Raw genomic sequence first — 16,774 nt, forward strand, 5'->3', positions numbered from 1 at the left:
TCAAGCACAGCAGTGCTTTGAGCTAAATGCTCGCTAACATGGTCACAATGACAATGCTATTCTGTGGCTGTTTAGCAAGCATAATGTTTATCACTTTCACCATCTTAGTTTAGCTCTTTTACATGCTAACATTTGCTGATTGCAGTAGCACTAAACATAAAATAAAGCTGAAGCTGGTGCAGATGTTATTATTTTTGCAGGTATTTGGTCATAAATTCAAGTATTGGATGAGCAGACATTTTGACCTGATGGTGGTGCTAGATGACAAGTCACCAAAGTTATTTGGTTATCCTCTACAGACCATGAATGTGTGTTCACAATTTCATGGCAATCCATCCAACAGCTGTTGAGATATTTCAGTCTGGACCAAAGTGCTGGACTGACCGACCTACAGCCATCCCCAGAGGCCTGGCTAAAAATGTGTACAGTAATGTTAAGTATATGCAGTTCGAAGTTCAAGGGCTAAAACATGCAAAACCAATAGTGTGTTCTTCTAAAGTAAGTTTAAAAAAACAAACAAAGTGTGTGTCTGCATAAAAGTGCTTGTGAGCATCTGTCTGAGTATGATAGGAACTTGAGAGTCTTCTTCACATCACCTGCAGCTCTAAAAGATATCTCAACTGTTACAACCACTTTGCCTTAAAATGTAGAATCTCCAGCAGCTTGCCTGACTATCGCTGTCTTTTTTATCTCTTTTTAAATGTATCTTTTGCACTTTCATCTTGTGTTAGATGCTTGTTAGACCATGTTCAGAGCACAAAGACAGACTCAGTCAATATATAAAAATGGTTGTTCATTTGGTCCATTAAATAAGCACATACCAGTAGCAATTATGTGGCGTCACAAGTTGACCTTTTATTCACGGAGGTCAACTATGACACACTCTTTTTGTCTCAGTCTCATTATAACTCTCCCAGTTCTCCCTCTTTCTGTTTTTTACACTCACTAGTACCTAAACTGTGTTTTTTCTCTCTTTCGCTCTCTCTCCTCTGTTCTTGCATACTAATTAATCATTGGACACTCAAACAGGATATCGTGAGTATACTTCGTTGCCTGCTTCAATTTTTTTCTTAGCTTACTTACCTCTTGTTCTTAACTGCTGTTCCTTAACTTTGATGTCTACCATTTAACCTTCATCCTTGGGCTGGATGAGGTCTGTGCGTATATGTGTGTGAGTGTGTGTGTGTGTGTATCAAGTCAGAAACCTTTTGTTGTTTGGGTTATTCTGGCCTTAAACCAGGACCAATATGTTTTTAAACTCTGATTGACAAACTCAGTCAGCACAATTAATGTATTTTAATTCAAGTAAAAAAAGGTGGGGAAATGTCCGTCTGTGTGTTGGCTGACCTGCCAAACTAACATGTCCGTCTGTGTGTTGGCTGACCTAACATTGGCTGTCGGCTCACATCCACCCAGCAGTTCTGTCAATTTGGTACACACACCGCCCCCTCACTTAGGACACAGCAATAGATAGAGTTTGGCCATTTAAGATTTTTGTGGCAGTCATGTTAGTGCACTAATCCTGCTCCACGGTCGTCGCCAATTATCACTGAATCTGCTGGCTGACTTTAGACGTGTTTGGAACTGACTGTGGCAATTGGCTCTGGAGAGATTTGTTAAGAACAAGTATTTATAGTGCTAACATGTGATCCCTAGTGCCTTCTGGTTAAACTATTTTATCAGTTATAAAGAAGTCAGTTTTCAGCTATCTATTCAATAAGTCACATAAAACCCTGGTAGATAAATATCCAGTATGAAATTTCTTGCGTGTAAATCGCTGACTTCTGTCAAATGATTCCTGAGTGTTTAGGCTAGCTGAGAAGTAGGTTAAGCAATCAGATAACATAATAGTGTGTTATGTTTAAACCAAGCCAAGCCTTGACATTTCATACTGCACAACCCCTGCTCCAACCACACCTTGCCTAACTAAACCCAACTAACCCAAGCTGCTCTTAAATGTTTTCAAATTCTTTGTATGTTGACCAAGCTAACCTCTGGCTGCTAGCTTAAAGTATAAATGTTGAGGGTTTATTCAAAGTTCTTACAGTAATTAAAAGGATAAAGCTGGTGATTTTCTATATTTTTCTTATGGTCAGCAAATTGTATGAAAAGACCAAAACCAACGATGAGTTGATCATACTGTCTGTGTAGCCAGTGCCTGGTAAAACGTATTCCTCTGTGCTATAGACCTTCATTGTTGTCCAACAAGACTAACTGCTAGTGGTTTTATGAGGCTATACCATGGATGTATTATAGAAACTTGATACTGGACTTCAAAATGGCGCCAATTCACTTGAATGGCCCACTGTACATGAGCATTGGTGTTTCTCCCAATGGCACCGCCCACGTGTTCCCACTTGGCCCATTGACTTTACATTGGGATGATGTCACGCACTTTAAAATCACTTTTCTAGACTTTGGGAAAGTTTTACAAATGGAAAATTATTTAAAAATTCCTATCAGAAAGAGTAATAATTGACCTTGTTTTCAGTTGGTGTCCTGTCAACAGTTTAACAGACATCCCATTTATAATGGTGGTCTTAATACATCCATGGGCTATACTTAGACACAGCAGTACTTTAAGTAAAATGTGAATGTCAGCATGGCAGAACAATGACAATGCTAACGTTCTGATCTTTAGCAGGTTTAATGTTTACTCTGTTCATTATATTAGTTTTTCATTAGTTTTGAAGGTATTTGGTCATACCCCAAAGTATTGGACAAATTGCAATGTTTATCTGATGATGGCGCTAGAGGAAAAGTTAAAAGGAGTACCAAATTCCATGGCAATCCATCCAATAGTTGTTGAGATATTTCAGTCTGGACCACAGTGGCGGACCGACTGACAGACCATAAAGCCATGCCACTAGCATGGCTAAAAACTGTTAAACACACATCAATGAACCAGCTCGTTGCCCTGGTAACATGTTCCTCCATCACGATGAACATGGTAAGTTTAGCTTATTTTGAGTAAAGCCCACAGATGTCATGTAAATACTCCCAGCGCACTAAATGTGTATTAAAATTGTCCTTAACAAATGTACTATTAATTTACTCTTATTTGAGTAATATTTGCTAAAAACTACAAAACCCTGCTTTTTTTAAAAACTGAAACTATATATTTGTGAGAAGTTTTTCAAGATTTATGGCCTCAGTTGGCTGGGCTTGAAGCCGAGTGGCACAGAATGGCAGGGAAGTGCAGAAAGTATAGAGAGTATAGAGAGAGACAGACTAATGCATTATTGGTTTTGGTCTTTTTATGGGATTTGTTGACAGTAAGGAAAATAATAATGCCAGCCTTAGCCTTTAACAGGACATTTTGTTTTGGGGGAATTTTACAAGCTACTCTCCAATACTTACTCAAAGTACCCACAAACACACAAACAATTATGTTTAGCATGGTTGGAGATGCTCCATCTCTAGTTCTGTCTCTGCTATGGACAAATGTTAATAAGCTTCCCTGTAAACAACAATTAAGTCTGTTGAAGACACAATCACACAATGACAGTGATGCATTTCACACCATGTTTGTACTTTGACACATAAAAGTCCAGCATGAGCCCAGTGATATCACTTTCTGCTAGCCAGAACATTTTCAAAATTTCATAATGGCTGATTAAAATGAATGGCTGGCTTCCACAAACACTTTGCTGTCTTTGCTGTCGATCTATTTCTAGTGGATTACAACTTTAACATACAAAATGCATCCATGAGAAATGAAGACCAGGCTGTGGGTAGGAAGTATTAAACCCACAGAAATGGAGAATGTACACTTTTTAGACTGGAGCTGCTACTTGAGACCGCAGACCTCAATGAGCTGAATTAAGATAGTGTAAGCTCAAATCTCAACATACCTTTAAACTGCACATAAAGATATAAAACAAGTATCCATGACTGATTCTGGGAAAGTATCAAGAATTGTGAAATTCCCCAAAAACAAACCATTCCTTTAAGAATTACATCTCAAGTGGAACGACTGAAAAGGCACAAGAGGTCACAAGATCGGTGCCTCGATTGGAAGATGGATTATATCACATGCAGACTAGCACATTTGTTGCAGGGGTGAATAGAAAATAAGATTTGAGCTGCTGATGTGACTGGACTTTTTGGTCTTTATAGTCAAAGCTAGCTGCTGCCTACCTACAACAGCCTTCCCTTCACAGCCAAATAAACCCTGCAGCTAAAAGCCGTGGCATCAGCCTCCCTGCACTGTCCTACCCCTCGCTACGCCAGCATTCTCCCCCTCTCATCCCTTTAATACTGTGCCACGTCCTGGCAGGGCTTTCCGGGGATTTGTGCAGAGAAAAAGGAGAGAGAGGGAGCAGAATTCGGCAGAAGTCATCCAGAGGTACGGAGCGCCCCCCGCCAGGGTGTGCTTTGCTTGAGCGCCGTTTGTGCTTGTTTCTGGCTATAGCTCTGTTGTCGGATATTTACAGCCGTGTCTAATCTGACTAAGCCAAAGAGTCACAACGTGGCACTTGAAGGTGTGAGGACATCAGCAGCTTTCAAAAGGATCTGCTTACTGAATGCCCTGCTACAGTGCCCCAATTCCAAAGCCATAATCTGACTGCCAACCACAGAAAATCAGATTTTTATTCTTAGACAAAACTAAAAAGATCAAAACGGGTGGGTGGTTAAAAAACCTCTGATAAATCTACTGGTATTGTGGATTCTACTCAGCCACACCTAGATTAACTACTGGTTGCAGACTCGCACCTAATCTATAAGAAAGGTTTTGTAAAAAGTTTTGAAAGTCGCAAAATGTGACATTAGAGTCATTCATTAGAGACAGCATTCAAACCTACAATACAAGTTTGTTACTGCAGCATTCTGTCCCAAAAAAAATAGCATAGTTTGGAAAAATACCATTTGGAAAACCATTGGAAACACAGAGTGAGGTTCTGTAACACTTGCAGGAATAATGACATCAGTAACAAGTTCAGAAGCCGTCCCACTCAGGTCCAGATGCTCCGTCACACAGGGGCAGATGGTGAATGTGACACCATGTTGTACATCTCAATTCCTTTGACATCTTGGTGTCATCCATCTGCAGTGTCAGCGCATTAACGATGTGTGTTATTTCATCAAAATGAGTGGAAAACAAAATAGCAGAACAAACTTATAGGAACACTTTGCGCCTTTGATCTAAAAATCCTGCATCCACCTGAAACCATTGCTTTAAAAAAAAAATTATATCTTATCACACTAAGGCCATGTCTACCCTAAGGTAGTCACATTTTAAAATGCAGTTTGTTTTTTTCCCCCCATTTTTGTCTTTTATCCTCAGTAAGCTGTGTGTTTGACCACCAAAACCAGCTCAAAGTTACTAAATTAGAAAATGCCGCTTGTGTTCCAGTATTGACCTGGGACCTGAGATTTCTTGATGATACAGTATGCGATGTATTCCTGACTTGATGGAACACTTTATTCCTCAGCCTTATTTCTCTGTAAGTAACAAACAACACTTTGAAAACAACAGAAAGCTTCTTTTCAAATATGGTGAAGAGCTACTGGCTCAAGATTGAAGCATTTTTGTATTTTTTTTTTTTCGATCTGAATGGCAAACTTTAAGAAAGTAATAAAACCACGAGTGTGGAACAAAAACCTTTGACACAAAGTGTTTTTAAATATATCTGCATTAGTATAGACATTGCCTAGGCCAGAAAGCAGAGCAGAAATTATTATTTTCATACAGTAGCAGTTTGGAGGAAGGGGTTGCGTCAAGTACCAGTGAAGACAATAATCCTCATCCCCACATTGAAGACAATTTTTACCATAGTTATATACAACAGAAATATGCAAAGAAAAGGTAGAAGAGCTATTTCAGCATTGCGCTTAATCACCCCTGTAATCACAGTGCTTTTCCATCATGAAAAAAGAAAAAAGATTTTACCTCTTTGATGTGAGTGTCCCCTTTACTTTATCATGCGTTGCTATTTCCAAATGATCAATCTGGTTATTTTATCACGTCTGACTATACTTAAGTACAATTGAGGTACTTTTATTTTACTTGAGTACTTCCATTTTATGCTACTTTATACTTCTACCCCACTACATATCAGAGGCAAATATTGTGTATGTACAATTGTGGTCAAAAGATTTGAGAATGACACAAGTATTGGTTTTCACAAAGTTTGCTGCTTCAGTGTTTAGATATTTTTGTCAGATGTTACTATGGTATACTTAAGTATAATTACAAGCATTTCATAAGTGTCAAAGGCTTTTATTGATAATTACATTAAGTTTACACAAAGAGTCAATATTTGCAGTGTTGACCCTTCTTTTTCAAGACCTCTGCAATTCGCCCTGGCATGCTGTCAGTTAACTTCTGGGCCACATCCTGATTGATGCAGCCCATTCTTGCATAATCAATGCTTGGAGTTATCATGCTGGAAAAGGCATTGTTCGTCACCAAACTGTTCTTGGATGGTTGGAAGAAGTTACTTTCAGAGGATGTTTTTGTACCAGTCTTTATTCATGGCTGTATTCTTAGGCAAAATTGTGAGTGAGCCCACTCCCTTGGCTGAGAAGCAAACTCACACATGAATGGTCTCAGCATGCTTTACTGTTGGCATGACAGGACTGATGGTAGCGCTCACCTTGTCTTCTCCGGAAAAGCTTTTTTCCGGATGCCCCAAACAGTCGGAAAGGGGATTCATCAGAGAAAGTGACTTTACCCCAGTCCTCAGCAGTCCAATCCCTGTACCTTTTGCAGAATATCAGTCTGTCCCTGATGTTTTTCCTGGAGAGAAGTGGCTTCTTTGCTGCCCTTCTTGACACCAGGCCATCCTCCAAAAGTCTTCACACCTGCCTGCTGCCATTCCTGAGCAAGCTCTGCACTGGTGGTGCACCGATCCTGCAGCTGAATCAACTTTAGGAGATGGTCCTGGTGCTTGCTGGACTTTCTTGGGCGCCCTGAAGCCTTCTTCATATTTAAATAGGAAAAATAGATGAAAATAAGTTATAGAGAGTTACAGAAAGAGCTGAAGAAGGTGGGAGGGAAGACCGGACAGATTGTCTTTAGTTGGAGGTGGAGGTGGACATGCTTTCTCTCCGATTTCCTCTCTTTCATTCTAAATCTTATTAACTGTCTCCACACCTCTCCTTTGTGGGCAGCTGAGGTTTAAGCACAGGACATTCAAGGTGAAAAGATGTCTGTCTGACTCTGTGTATTAGTGTGTTTTAGATTGCTTCATCAAAGTAAGTGATGTTGCTTATCTTAAATTAATACAAAGTTATATTTGCTCCTTATTAGACCATGTTTTGGCATGTTGGAATTTGTGTTGCTCATAAAATTAGCAGTGAATTTTATTGTTTGATGTTTCAAGTTAACTGTTTTTCTGCTGACATTTTTATGGAGGTAAACCAAGGACAAAGACACTCCAAAGATTATTCTTTCCCCATTTATTTTGTTTCTATTTTTATGTGCTTCTCCATAGCCAGATAAACATGGACCCACTCACACATACACACACACACACACACACACACACACACACACACAAATCACATGCTGAGATCATTAATCATGAGTGGTAGCTTGGTGTACTGAAACAGATGCAACATGGGAGGGAGGCAGAGAGATAAAAGGATGTTTATCTGGGGCTCTTGCATAGAACATCATGTCAGGATCAGGCAGAAAGTCACTTTTTCAAAAAATTTGTTGTGTTTGATCATGTAACCCTTAAAGTCTCAAATGGAACCTGAGCGATGACTAGCCGGCCAATATTATCACAGATATACAGTATATGCATTGTGTATAGACAAATCCACCAGCTGATTTATTTTATTTTTTATTTGAATATTGTCAGCTGAAAGGCTAATTTTCATTGGCAGTCTCTTTATCCGATGTTGCATCCTAGAATAACAAAAAAAATACAATATGTACAATAGTTTAAAAGAAATGTGTTGTGCGCTCAAGCAATGCCACCATTATTGCAGTGGCACAGTTGAACTGAATATATTTACACTGACAGTGAAAGTGCGGATGTTTGGGTTGTTCACGGTCAGCAGTCGCACCCTCCGACAGACTCAGGTTGCTTATGTGAATGTGAAAGTTATTTAGTCTCAAAGCACTAGTGTGAAATTGGTTATGACACAGGCTTTAAGAAAAAAAATAACCAAAAGTGTATCGCCTCTGTCTGACTTTCACAGTCTGGATATGAAAGTGCTGTGAAGTAATAAACTCAGCTGGCATTACTTGCTAGCTTATGATTATATAATCAAACTTGCAATCCACGATTTCTTGCATTGTAATCAGAAGAAATGATTACAATGTCTATTAAAACTCACACACACGCTAATGTAAAAGAGGAATGTTGGACTACCAAGCTAGCAAGAGATAATGATGGAGAAAACGGAGATAAATTAAAGTGAAATTGATTTTATAGAGCAGATTCTTGAGGATTTTGCTTTCTTTTGTTTTCCACAGTTGAATTTATTGTTGAAGCAGCTGATGACACAACAGAAAAGGCGTTCTGTTGAAAATTTCGTTGCTAAATTTTTTAGATTATAACCTTAAATTTAATGGCATTCAATGACTATATTTTTAACATGTGGCAGATTCTACAGGATCTCCGGGACAAATTTATTGCATAACGTCTCACTCAGTACACGTCTTAGTCACTCTTCTTTGATAACTTAATCTGAGCAATCCTTTTTTTAGAAATGTTTGTGTAAGTTATGGATTTATGTTAAAAAAAAAGATTTTGGCTGATATATTGTCATCAGATTTTTTTAAGTTTCAAATATTGTCATTCTATCGGCCTCAGAAATCAAGTCATCTGCCTGGAACAAAGTAAAAAACCACACACCATTATGCACCAGTTTGTCATTGCCTCTGATGTGGCTCTGCTAAGAGCAGATGCATCAAAACCTACGAAATACAAGCAGGGTTTCCCTTTTGGCTAGTGTTACATGAATGAATCTCCTGCGTCTCATAGATCTACACTATAAAGGATGAAAAGGAGGTACTTTGGCAATGTGGTATATTACTGTACACCCACACTGCTCCTCTGTGGAAGTCTTTTAAATTCACATTGACAAGGAAATGTGTATATTTACCAATAATTATCTATTTTTTAACCTCTTTTAGTAGAAATAGAAGCTTGACACTAAACTCCTCTTTTTGTCTTGCCTTGCTTTGTTATTTCCCACCCACCGCCTCTGTCTTTCCTCTTTCTCTCCTTTATGTTTTGGTTCTTCCTCTGTCCTTTGTTGTCCCTCCTTTGCTTTGATTTCTCTACCCACAGGAACTTCCGGAAGCATCTTCGGATGGTGGGCAGCAGGAGGATTAAAGCACAGAGTGAGTCAGAGATGTGTGTGTGGTTGATATGTTTGCTCAAATTGACTGTGATGTTGTTCACACTGCCATCATCCGTGTTTTTTCTCTGTTTCCTGGTGTGTTTTTGCACATGTGTGGCACCAAACGCTGCTGCTTTGCTGGGACTTTCTAACGCTCTATTGCATTTCCTTGAGGACTATATGTTTATCAGTGTGTGTTTGATAAGCCAGCGATATGAGTCTGTGCATGTGTGTGTGCATGTGTGTATGTAAAAGTGTGTAAGTTGTAGGTGGTCTTTTTCCTGTTGCATTGCTTTGAATGTTTGCGGGGTTTTTGTTTTCTTTGAAGACAAAACATTGAATGATATATTTTCAAAAGGCAAAAAGCAAAGTGATGATTGGTAATGATGGAAGGGTGTGTGTCTGTGTGAGAGTGACTGCAGATCTATAAGACACTGATAGAAAACCAAAATCTATAGATCCCTTGTTCTAGATTGGTTGTGGCTTCAATGGCAATCTGAGTGTACTTTTGTTATGTGACTGGTCTGTAATTGATTAGCTTGTCCAGTGTTCTGACTTTGAAAACTGAATGGAAAGGAAATGGTGACGGACAAAGTAAGCTAAACTAGTTAATATATGCCCCAATGATTCAAAATATTGGTTACATTTTTATTTATGTCAAATTTAGATGCAAGCATTTCTCTTGTACCAAACCACAGTTTTTTGACTTTAAGAACTGATTGCAAAACAAGATTCTTCTTTTCATATTTAAACACTCAAGCGATTCAGATGACCAATCTGAAATGATTCTTTCCAACAGAAATATGTAATTGCAATTTGTTTGCAAAAGTGCTTGGCCTTTGCTGTGAAAATTATGCAATTTGTGCCATTATTTTCTGGCCCAGTATAAGGTCAGAATGGAAAGGTGTAAAATTGGCTTATGATTATATCAGGTGTTAATCGTTTCTCAAAACACAAAATAATTGCTTTGTCAGACCAGCCTGAACCCAATTAAAACCCAAATGTGTCACCTATCATTGCAGAGACCAACTCACCAAATTTTGTACCTTGGCAGATTTTTGCACTGTAGACATTTACTAAAACCCAAAATCTTGTTGCTGCTGGCAGTCATGTCAAAGTTGTTCCATACCTCAGACTTTCCCTGCTGTGAGGAGGAACTAGTTCTCCTTGAGCTTATTTCTTCAGGTGAACTGACATTTTCCTCATGGTCACAGAATCTGGTGGCAAGGCTGCAGTGTTGATTAAGCCAAATAAAATAAATTACATATAAAATTAAACCCAATCTGGTTCTGACTATAAAAGTCAAACCTCTAGTCAAGATCACAGAGTATTTGTGATGTCTGGATCACAAAATAGGACAAAATGTTTTGATATGATTACAAAAGTTATTTCTAAAAGGAAACCTTTGCCACAAAAAAATGTCCTTTTGATCATGTGAAAAACAAAACATGTTGACCAAAGTTGACCTTACGAATGCTTTGGCTAATGAAAAGTCATTTGTACTTGAAAAGAACAAGTTGGTATCAGCAACCAAATGAAAAGAGAAGCATTAGCAAGGATCCATCAGCCTAGAAACTACAGAGGCCAAAAAAAAAAAGGCGCCTTGAGGGACACTGTTGATTAACCGTGTCAAACACTTTCAAGTAGTCTAAAAATGTTCTAAGAGCACAGTGATTACTGTTCAAAGCAGAGCTGATTTTATCAACGAGTTGTAGCTCAGTAAATCTGTGAAATAAGAACAGTCCTTTTAAATCCATACTGATGATGATACGGACAGAAATGAGCATCAGGATGCTTTATAATGTTAAAGATATATGGTTGTTGGCATTTTGTGTGTTTGTTTGACGTTTGTATATGCAGGCATTTGTTTGTGCGTATGTGCAGAGGAGAGACGGCATTGTATGTACACTCTATTTGTGAACTTGTAGCTGCATCCGCCTTTGCACTTGTGTGTTCTAGGTGGTGAGTGTATAGAGGAAACAGCCTGTTTGTGGACTTGTTAGTGTGTGTGGTATGTGTGTGGTATGTGTGTGTGTGTGTGTGTGTGTGTGTGTGTGTGACTATCTCTCCCCGCCTGCACTAGCATTCGCTGAGCGTAGATCGAAGAGTTTCAGCCGTTCCTGGAGTGACCCCACCCCTGTCAAGACTGACTCTCCTCATGAACCCAGAGACAGTGAGTTAACACGGTCTCACTAATGTGCATGTACACACCCACACACACAGGCGCCGACACACACAGTTTCTTACAACTGCAGTGGGTAGACAAAAATGGTCCAATTGAAAACTCATGGAAAAAGGCTTTAACTCTGAAGTAACCAAACCACATTTACAAACTTTGCTACAAACATGGACATTTACGTAAATGTTCAGATAGCCCAAAAACAATCTGCATGGGATTGAAGAGCGTCCAGGGACAGATTCATGAGCAGAACAAGTTTTAAGAGTATGCAAGGACATTCTTTAGAGAATAATAATAGGTTTTCTCCAAGAAGAATTTTATTAGTAAATGTGAGCGAGCCAAAGTGTTTTTTGCTTGTTAAGTATGGAGTTACTTTATTCTGCAATCAAAAAATAGGTTTAAGACCAAAACTATCCACACTCACTAATTTGTGATTAAAATTGTCATCCAAAAGTTTTGTTTGCAAGACGCCATTGATTTTCTTGGCTCCCGCTGTCTTCTCCGCGGACTTCAAAGCTCTCTCTCGCATTTACTAACAGTGGATGTTGCCAAGCTGTCACGCTGGCCAACAGAGACGCGTCTTTCGTAGGTCCTATCCATGAGATTTCAGCTCAACATTTGGAAATCGCAAAACTTTTGAATTTGCAAACAAAACTTTTGGATGACGTTTTTAAATCACGCATCTGTGAGTGTGGATAGCTTTGCTCTCAAGCCTATTTTCTGATTGCATAATAAAGACACAAAGTAACTCCATATGTAAGTTATCAGTTTGTATTCCTGCATGCAAAAAGTACAGAATTGACCTGGACCTGTAAGACCTCACCTTTTAAATAACGTCAAACTACTTCCCAGTGAAGTCAACTGACATTCTCAATTGTCTACAGACAAAGCTGTAAATTAAATATCACAATAACTACCAGATACAAAAATTTCCTTTTAAAGATGTTCATCTAAAATCGTTTAAGTCTCCTCTTGTTTTCAAGTGTTTATATGTGCCAAAACAGCTGCAAAGAGAATTGTGAGAACATATTTAGAACAATGTACTGTGTGCAGTCATAGATTACCCATCTGACCCTTTGTGCCCTCACATCTTGACTGGCAATTTGATTACAGCTTGAGTTTGCTTTCTGCTCACTCAGTACTTTTGTCATTAATTAATTTTCTTACACAGGAGGCTCATGCGGAGAGTTGAAAGCCACTTAAGGAGCTTTTGTCAGCTATAAAAAAAAGGTCTGGTAATCAGCACTTTGATATATGAGCCAGCTTGCAGTACAGCTGGAATGAGGCCAAATCATCTGTAGCCTTAAATGAAGGTCAACCACACAAAAAAACAAAGAAAACAAAGAACAGGGTCCTGACAACATTTAGAGTACACAAAGTAGGGAGTGACAAATACTGCCAACTGCAAAAGTCTAAAGTACTGTAACTAAATACAAATTTGAGGTACTTGTACTTCATTGAGTATTTCCATTTTGGGAGATTTCCTACTTTTATTGGACAACATACTGTGAAATATTGTACTTACTTTAGCAAAGCTAACTCTTTTTCATTGAGTAGTACTTTGAACTTGACATTAACGTTTAATTAAAATTTTGAATGTTTAACTGAGTAATTAAATGTTTTTCTATGATGATTTTGCTAATTTAACTTCTGAACTTCTTCCATAACTGGCCAACTGGAAGGCGGCCTAATATGACTTGTTTTTATCAGTGTTTCAATGGTGATTTAGTTACTTGAAAGTTAAAGCCACTTTCCGCAACTTGTATAAACAGACACATGCCAAATAGGACCTGTGATATGACAGTATACTGTACTGTATATTTCTATACTGCAGATCTCTCTGTTGAAGTAAGGTGACATTTTGTCATCACGGTTTTACAGCTCAGTTCCTGGCTTTGGCAGATCAAGAACAATTAACATACAGAAAATCCATGGACACTTGCATAAAACACACGATCACACGTACAAACTGACTGTCTCTGCTGTTGACTCTGACCCTGTCCATCTGTCTCCCTATGACCGTGGGTCTTTCTTCAACTTTGTGACGCTCTCTCTTTCTGTGAGTATGTCTTCCAAAATGGAGTGTGTGTCTCAGTCCAAGTGTGTCAAGCTGGTACAAATGTTAATGCGAGGACGCGTGTGAAGTGAGTCTAAAAGTGTTTCTAAAAGGCTTTGAATACGTGAATCAACACACACCGTTTGCATGTGCTGTTTGTCTATGTTGATGTCGGAGTTTCTGTGGTTTGACGTTTTTTCTCCACCTCCATCTTCAGTGTTTCTGTGTTTCAGAGTGTGATGAAAGATAAATGAACTGTTGATGACAGTCTAATGGTGTAGTTGATGCCTCATTCTTCCTCTTTCCTGAGGGAAAGATATTGTTCTCCAGAGGAGTGATATTAATGATCAATCTTGCTCGTCATTCTCCCCTTTTTTCATACTCTTCTGCTTCAATTCCCCTTTTCAAACTGATATTTCACCCTGGGTACCTACAGTTTTTTTATTAGATGGTTTAAAGAACCTATCGACAAAGTCTTTGAACTAGACCTTGACACTGATACTGGATTTTTGAAGCCACCAGTTGAAAAAGAAACAATTTCTTGTTACTTATCGGCCAACACATAAACCAATATATCTGTGATAAGCTAAATAAAAAGGAATCTAACTGTGGTGGTAGATACAGTCATGATTCCAGAGAATCAAAGGAGTCCAGAGGAGAATGGCTTCATACAATAGCCTTTTTATTTATGAATTTTGTACAGGACAGTAGACATTTTGACTTGTCATTTTAAGAAAAGTACAGGTGTTACTAGTAACACAACGATGGCTCTGTTCTATTGTCCCAGTTAGCAAAGATGGATGTTAAAGTCACATGCATTTTGTTTTTATCAATAAACCAACTTTTCCACCTCAGCCAAGCAGGAAAACTATTTTGCGAGATTTTTTCAAATTCTCTTGGTTTCCACTCAGGTTTTTTTATGCGCATTTTGAAAATGCGTATAAAAAAGTAGGTGGATGGAAACCCACCTACTGTGTTAACTACAGAACATTTTTACTGCAGTTATTTTGACTTGTCATAGCAGGAAAACCACAAGTGTAACTAATAACGTTAACGATCACTCCATTCAATTTTAGCGTCTCAGTAGGCCACGTCAGTGAGCATTGTTAATGTTATTAGTTATACCTGCATTTTCCTGCCATTACAAATCAAAAACTCCCGTTAATAAGTTGCATTCTCTCCTTATGCTAAAGTAATAAAATCATTGTTGATTCTATAGGACAAATGAGTTTGATACCACATTAATAAATCCCCCTCTAGGTGTCAAATAATCCAATAGAGCTATCTTGTACCATAATCCAAGGTTATACAGTTTAATTGAATGACAAACTAATATGCTAATCATGCCTCTGCGTCATCATAATTTTTTGTGCATATATCAAAAGTCTTTGAAACAGTGGAATAGCGTTAGTCACCCAGACATAACCACTGACCCTTTCTTCCCAAACATTCAGATTCCTGCGATTACGCATTATTACACTATAATTCTAATACGTTCTTTGATATTTCTTCATTCCGATAGTGATACTATTTTATTTGAGTATTTTGAGTGATGTTGTAACTCAAAATACTAACCACAACCTTGCCCTCATCACCATACTATTCAGTTGATAATTTTATAACATGTTAAGATATAAATATAGTGTGTAATATACTATACTGTACATTATGATTACATGTCAAAGAAGCCCGGTTAGTTTTTTATAGCTCTCCTTGTTAGCTGATGCCAGAAATCCGGCTGCCACACTATCAGTCAGTCTTTTCTTTTGCTTCTGCCAGCTGTCTCGGTTTTTTCCTGTTCCACCTGTCATTTTCTTATGCCACCACCATTATCAACAACTTCATCCTTCTTCCTCTCCTCCGTACCTCACCTCTCTCCACTTCGTGGACATGCCATTCCTTTTCTCACAGATTTTCTCTTTCTGTCACCTTTCCTGCCTCCCACCCCACACTTCTGCCTACACTCTATTATCTCAAGTCCTTTTCCTCAACGGTGTGTGATATTCTCTTTTAGGTGGAGACCTGCAGGCCTCCTGTGGTACCCTGGATGAAGGAGGCCTCGAGGACAGTATAGACTGGGAGGAGGAGAGAGAGATGGAGAGGCTGGCCTGTGAAGGAGACGACTTTGTACCTCCCAAAATCATGGTAGATTATTTAATCAAATGCGAATTTATATTAACTCATTTCATGATTTATGTTTTGTGTGTTCTCTCTGAATTATTGGGGTGTTGGATGCTTTGGATTTTACCTGAGCAGGTGCTGCTGTAAGTTAAATCCCTGCTGATGTAGTGTGTCATCCTTCAAATGATCCTGGTGTAGGCCTATTGTTTTTCTGATTTCAGTCTCAAGCTCAAGCTTAGTGTATTGAATGTGTCGTTTCATCTCTGCAGTTCAGTTCAACCATTCCACTAATAGAAAAGAACAATTACAATTCTAAACAATATGGCTACTTAAAGGGGTACTCCACCAATTGAGTATTCCATAAAGTTGGCAGACTTACAAGGGAAATCATTTTAAGCAGTAGAGATAGAGATATCCAAACTTTTAGTCTTGATCGTATAGATCAAGTCCCCAAAACACTGTATCCTACATTTCCCACAATGCAACTCAGTAGCATCTTTCATTAGACCCTCCCTGCCCATGTTTTTCAAACACCCACAGTTTCTAACACAGGCTTTCTGCTAAATATTTGTAATCTCCAAACCCAAGCTGCCAAAATGAGACAGATTTGAAAAAACAACCCTGATGACATCATCAGGGTTCTTTTTTCAGACCATAAAAAGGTCCCTCCATAGCCACAGACATCATACAACTGTTTTCATAGGAAGAATACTACTCTCTGTGATGAGTGAACTGAACCTGTGAAATCGGTGAAGTGTCCCTTTAAAAATATAGGCTCTGGAGTTGTCTGAGCTGAAACCCAGGGGAAAAAAATCAGAATAGATTTTTTTCTAATCCCTAGTAAACGAGCCACAAGAAAAATGGTTATTTTAGGAAATGGTTATTTTAGCATTACACACTGATGGCAGATCTAGGTTAAAATTTGCTTAATCTCAGGAGGGTAAATTAGGTGCAGTATCTTAAATGCAAGGTATTCTCTACCATACCACTGTGAATATATAGAGCTGCACATTCCCTGCAGGCATGAGAGTGTGATAGAGTTTGCTCTTTTCCCCCTTTCTTCTAATTTCTCTGAAACTCTGCCATTCTCTTCCTTTTCCTCCTACTTTGCTCCA

The 16,774-nt window shown here is 38.6% G+C and overlaps 1 protein-coding gene across 7 annotated transcripts in view; it reads left to right on the plus strand.

Annotated features, from left to right (window-relative positions):
• nsmfa (NMDA receptor synaptonuclear signaling and neuronal migration factor a) overlaps positions 1–16,774 on the plus strand; it is a 46,185-nt gene that overhangs the window by 18,222 nt on the left and 11,189 nt on the right. For 3 of the 7 annotated variants that reach the window (XM_044173787.1, XM_044173793.1, XM_044173789.1), the window contains 4 exons: positions 1,030–1,035; positions 9,252–9,304; positions 11,387–11,476; positions 15,553–15,683. In XM_044173787.1, the coding sequence (XP_044029722.1) occupies positions 1,030–1,035; positions 9,252–9,304; positions 11,387–11,476; positions 15,553–15,683 (280 nt within the window). The remainder of the gene's footprint in view (positions 1–1,029; positions 1,036–9,251; positions 9,305–11,386; positions 11,477–15,552; positions 15,684–16,774) is intronic. The other 4 variants (XM_044173788.1, XM_044173790.1, XM_044173791.1 and 1 more) reach the window with 3 other exon arrangements.

Source organism: Siniperca chuatsi, linkage group LG18 (assembly GCF_020085105.1).
Source record: "Siniperca chuatsi isolate FFG_IHB_CAS linkage group LG18, ASM2008510v1, whole genome shotgun sequence".
Lineage (NCBI taxonomy): Eukaryota > Metazoa > Chordata > Actinopteri > Centrarchiformes > Sinipercidae > Siniperca > Siniperca chuatsi.